Source organism: Mastigoproctus giganteus, chromosome 4 (genome assembly GCF_048544385.1).
Source record: "Mastigoproctus giganteus isolate SK-2022 chromosome 4, ASM4854438v1, whole genome shotgun sequence".
NCBI lineage: Eukaryota > Metazoa > Arthropoda > Arachnida > Uropygi > Thelyphonidae > Mastigoproctus > Mastigoproctus giganteus.
The window spans coordinates 165579738-165585737 of record NC_143578.1 but is presented as its reverse complement, the minus strand read 5'-3'; the positions used below and the strand labels follow the sequence as shown (position 1 = coordinate 165585737).

Here is a 6000-nt window from a genome sequence, read left to right as displayed (position 1 = left end):
GAGCAGTGTCATCAACAGTTAACTCATTGACATTAAGTTGCCCAATGTGATTCAACCCCTTCTTTCCACTGTTAATATATGTTAATAGAAGTCTTTGTTGCAGTTCTTTCCAGAGACTTCTCATAATCTGACTTAGCTTGCCTAACTTCATCTGTGACTCAATTACAGGCTAATTTTCTGTACCATAGGCTTCTGTATCACTTGATAATTTATATGCTTCTGATGCATTTTTCTTCTCTGCCATGTATCACAATAATTCATCTCACATCCAGCACAACTGCTGATGAATTAAAAATTCTAATATTTTAAATGATTCAAGAGTCACTTTGAATGGTCATTAGAATTAAAGAGTATTTTATTTCCAAGAATAACAAAAAGGGATAAAGTTATGTAGTGTATTCAATGAGAATTTTAAGTACTTTAAAAAAATCCTTACTTGCAAAACTCCATACATGCTTGGAAATGTACTCTCTGTTAGAAGAACATATACTGCCCCATTAATAGCTGTTATACCAGCCTGGTCTAGTTGCACTTGAAAATAAATTGTCCCAATCATTAAGGCAAGAAACTGGTAATGAAAAAAACATGAGATTTGATTATGGTTGTTTTTATACTGGGTTATAAAAAAAATGTTTTACTTTCAATTACTTACATTTATTGAAATATTTCCCTTACAGCACAACTTCTGATATCACAACAATTGTGATACATAGGTGAATTAATTTGTCTGAACCCTGTGCATCCAAATGGCATTTGAAGGCATCCATGAAACTGTAACTGCAGCTATTAATTTTTCAGTGATGCTTTTAATTGTTCAACTGTATGTTCTCACGCCCAGGGTCCCGAGCTAGATATCATCATTCTTCTCTTCTCTTCTCTTGGTGATTCCTTTCTATTTCTCTCTCTTTCTCTTAGGATAACTCAGGAATTTTTTTTTTTTTTTTTTGGCTGGTGCAGCATAAGCCACAGGCTTCCTTGCACTATATGGCTAATACTAATAATAATAGGGAGCACAATGGCCCAGTGGTTACAACACTGGACTACCAGCCTGATGGACCCAGGCTTGAGTCCCACCTTGGCAGAAGTGAACGTGGGTCCATTGCACTGGAAGACCGGTATATAATAGTAATAAAAAAGATTAATAAATAAATATCGTGAAAGTTGCTCCCATGGACCTACCTACCCCAAGGTCAGAGTGGCCGATTGTGGTGCCATCTGGTGTCACCCCTGAGAACTACCACTGGACATAAGCCGAAGCTAAACAGGTCCACCTCCATAGATGGATGATGTCGCAGAGAAATATTAATCATACTGCATCGAGTGTGGCGTAGGATAAAGTCACTCGCATTCAGGCCTTAGGCAGAGGGGTCGGTTTGAAAAATCATAGACGGTCTCTTCAGGAAGACAGTGGAGTAAGTGGTGCTGTACTCCCGTATGGCTACCACAAGAGAAGGGCAAGACCATCCAGCCCCACCAACTGGAAGCGCTTCCTGTGCAACTGCACTAGTGACCACCCAGGAAGGAAGAAAATGGCAACGCATGAAGTGGAGCATCGAAATGAATACGTACATCATGCAAGCATACTGTGAAATAATGAATCTGGAGACCGATATGACAACGTACTGGGCGAGGCTACATACCAAGTGGCTGGAACAATTCCCAGATATTCATGTCACCAAACAGCGAATAGCAGACTAATTTACAAAGTCAACCAGAGAAGAACTATCATCACAAAGAACCTGATAGCTCCTGAAATCTTGGAAAAAATCAAGCAGGACATGAGCGATCAACTACAAAGGATAAAGACTACGGAACCAGAGGAGGAAGAGCAAGAAGAAATACAACCCACAGCAGCTGAAGTGGAAAGAGACGAGGTCATGGTATCCAGAATAGAGGATGAGAGTAAGAAGGCCCTAACAGAATTCGAAGGAATGGACCCCACAAAGAGCCATGTGATACTAAAGCAGAAGCCCAATAGAAGTCACAGACCACCTCAATCGACAAATTGAGGTGGTCTGTGACTACATTACCTCGACAACAATGTGCAACACTGGAGGCCATCCACACAGACATGTATTGTTCTGCCATAGCAGTCACTAGGATTAATGGAAGAGTAATGAGACATCAGCAGCAGAAGAACCGAAAACAGAAGAAACCTCCAGCTTGGGAAAGAAGACTTCAACAGAAGATAGAAGAATTAAGAGTCAAGATAGGCCAATTGACCCAGTACCAATGGGGTAATAGGAGTAAGAAATTGATTGGAAAGTAAAGAGCATTCTCAAGAGAGAGCGCATCCACGGCAAACAAGAGACAAAAAATCTGAGAATAGGAGAGCACTTGGACACATTGAAGCAGAACCTCTTCACACTCAGAAAGAGACCACACTGATACAAAGAGAGCTCCCAGAGGAAACTAGAATGCAAGAAAATCAAGGACGTACAAGAGATAAGAGAGTTGGAGATTCAGGAAGAAGTAAAACAGAAGATGAAGGATTCTCACAACTGGCAAAATCCAGGAATAGATAACGTCCACAACTACTGGTACAAGAAGCTCACTTGCACACACAAGCACTTGGGCAGAGCAGTTCACCTGAATGACAAGGTACCCAGAGACAATCCTGAAGTTTCTCACTCAAAGAATCACATATCTGAAGCCTAAAGACAAAAATACAAGAAACCCAGTGAAATACAGGTCAATCACCTGCCTCCAACCAACGTACAAGATCCTGACCAGCTGCATAACCAGGAAGATATCAGACCACTTGAAGAGCAAGAACATAATGGCCAAACAGTAGAAAGGATGCAAGGAGCAATTCACCATAGATGCCGTGTTTATAGAGCAAGCCTACAAGAAGTACCGCAACATGTACACAGCCTGCATCAATTACTGCAAGGCCTTCAACTCCGTGCCTCATAGCTGGCTAATAGAGGCACTGAACAACTACAAAGTCAATCTGATAGTGGCAAACTTCCTAGGAGAAATGATGGTGAAATGGAGTATTACCATTAAAGTTGAAAACATCACAACCAGGCCAATACCCACCAGGAGAGGAATCTTTCAGGGAGATTCCCTGAGCCCACTGTGGTTCCATCTACACTTAACCCACTATCCACCATGCTCAAAAGCAGTAAGTATGGATATAATCTCAAAGAAGGAAGGAAGAACCTATACACCCTCACCCTCCGGATGTACATTGATGACATCAAGCTCTATGCAGGAATCGAGAAGCAACTCTAGCAACTACTCTCGATCACCGAAGAATTCAGCAATGATATTAGGATGGAATTTGGTCTAGACAAATGCAAGACAATTGCGCCAGGGAAAATTAGTCAACTGAAACTACCAGCTGCAGACTGGTAAAGAGATCAAATCCATGGCAGAGGCCTACAAATACTTGGGGATGATGCAGGCTCATCAGTTACAGCACAAGGAAATGAAGGCCTGCCTGAACCGAAAAATACCATCAGAGACTCAAAAGCCTGCTGAAAGCAAAGCTGAAGAGAAGGAACACAGCTAAAGCTATAAACACCTATGCAGTCCCAGTGCTAACATACTCTTTTGGGGTCACAGATTAGACTAAAACTGAGCTGGAGGATATCATAAGAAAGACAAGGACAATGATTTCCAAGTGCTGCCAACACCACTCGAAGTCAGACATGGAGAGACTGACAATTTCTCAGAAAGAAGGAGGAAGGGGCCTGATAGACCTCATTGAAGCAACAGAAAACAGCAATTGCTAACCTGAAGGATTACTTCCAGAAACACACAGCAGCACTCCACCAGGCCATAAGGAAAGTGGACAAGCAGTATACCCCGCTCAACCTAAGCAAAGATTCTCCTCCCAACCAGGAGGCACAAACGAAGTTAGAAAGATGGGCAGAGAAGACACTCCATGGCAGACACTACAATGATCTCCATCAAGATCACATAGATAAAATTGCTTCCAATGCATGGTTCATGAGTGGGTTATGTTATTGTTTGTTATTTTGGTTTTTAGGGGCATTAGCAACTAAGGCCATATTGCTCAGGGAATATGCGGTGGTCATTCCCTGACCTTTCCGCATCCTCCGTATTTGGTGGTGATGGGCTCAAACCCCAGTCTAATTAAGAAGTGTGTGCTACTCACTGCTGCTCCTTCCCACCTGGCTACGGAGGCGCGTCATGAGTGGGACGCTCTTCCTCGAGACTGAAGGATTCATGCTCGCCATCCAAGACCATGAAATCAACACCAGAAACTATAGAAAATACATCACGAAGGAGACCAGGGTGTCTGATGACACATGTTGATGATGCTGCCTGGCCTCAGAAATAATCCAACACATCACTGCGGGATGCAAGGTACACCCAGACTGACCAGTTAGCTAGGATAATACATCAGAAGCTAGCAAAGAAATACCAGTTGATTGAAGAAAGTGTACCGTACTACAAGTATGAACCCCAAGCAGTACTAGAGACCCCAACCCACAAGCTGTAATGGGACCACGCCATAATAACAGATAAGACAATCCACACAACAGACCGGACATAACCCTTGTGGATAAGAAGGAAAAGGCTATCTATTTGATTGAAGTAGCGGTACCCAAAACTGGCAACCTGCAGAAAACCCATGGAGAAAAAATCAGGAAGTATACAAACCTAAGAGAGGAGATCAAAGAGATGTGGCATAAGCAACATTACAACCATCCCGATCATCGGGTCAACCACAGGTATGGTGCCAAAAACCCTACATAACAGCCTAGCAGCAGCAAAACACCTACAAGGAACTCCAGAAAGTCGCAATTATGAAACCTGTAGGATAGTCAGAGAATTCCTTGGCTAACAGTTACACCCAGACATAATAACCACCCTTGTGTACTTGGTAGCAGTACCCCTCACGAGGTGGAACCCCCAATCAGGGAGAAATAATATAAGAGCAATAATAATAATAATATACTTGTGTACAATGTCCTTAAGAAATCTCCACAGAGATAATCATGTAAATCCAATCAAAAATATTTTCTAAGAATCGAGAACAACATTTACCTTGAGTAGCCTTGCCTCAGTATTGGTGTTGTGGGGAACATAGTGCACATTTTTGCCAAGACAAACAATTCATAAATAGCAAAAAAAAAAATTAAAAAAAAATAATAAATAAATAAATAAAAAAAATAAATAAATAAAAAAAAAAAAAATAATGAATATATATACAGCAGACTTTCAATTTTCCGGGTTAGATGGTAAAAAAACAAATCCTGGATAATCGATTTTCTGGTTAATCCAAAACAGGACTTCTTACGTAACTCAGGAATGACTAATAACATATTGCTAGTATATTATTATTGACAAATCTGAATTCAAGCGTGATATTGTTAATGTTTGACCATTTCATACATTCTTATTAGTTTAATTTGCTGATTCAAATCGATTGCTTTCCTTTTGTTAGTAGATTTACTAGTACTGCTGTCACTTATTCTCTTAGTCAGCACCATGATAACGGTCAAAATGAAATTTTCTGTAAAGAACTTCACAGGGTTAAGGCAAAAACTCAATATTATCACCCCGTGCGAGCTCACATTTTACTAAAACACATTTCTGGAGGTCACTACCATAAAACAATAAAAACAATTTTCATTTTCCGTGTTAGTGGGCGTTTCCGTTCGTGCATTCTAATTATAAACGGATAGTAAACTCGATCCTATTGCATTTGTGATAATGCCGATAGCTGGAATTCGGTGGGTTTTTATGTTATTATGGTGAAATGCTTGCCCCCTTCACTGAAATGTTGAGTTACATAAAAAAAAAATAAATAAATAAATTGTAAGAATCATCTCTTCTTTCCTATTTTTTTGCTTGTTACTCTGTATCTCACGTGTGTAATTTGTGTGTGCCATGATTGTCATTATTGATTTCTTATTATTATTTTTTTGTTGTTGTTTTACATTTTACAATCCTGAAAAAAAAAATGAGTGAAAAAAAATTTACGTAAATTTACTGTATCGAAAAATGTTCAGCAACCTATGT

At 40.2% G+C, this 6000-nt stretch overlaps 1 protein-coding gene across 1 annotated transcript in view; it reads right to left on the bottom strand.

The window, feature by feature from the left end:
* Positions 1 to 262: 262 nt before the first annotated feature.
* Positions 263 to 6000, bottom strand: part of LOC150087169 (protein white-like) — a 207307-nt gene continuing 201569 nt past the window's right edge. Inside the window, exons 14-15 of the mRNA XM_090372390.1 lie at positions 437 to 568; positions 263 to 280 (exon numbers count right to left, since the gene is read on the bottom strand). Of these exons, the coding sequence (XP_090228516.1) occupies positions 263 to 280; positions 437 to 568 (150 nt within the window). The remainder of the gene's footprint in view (positions 281 to 436; positions 569 to 6000) is intronic.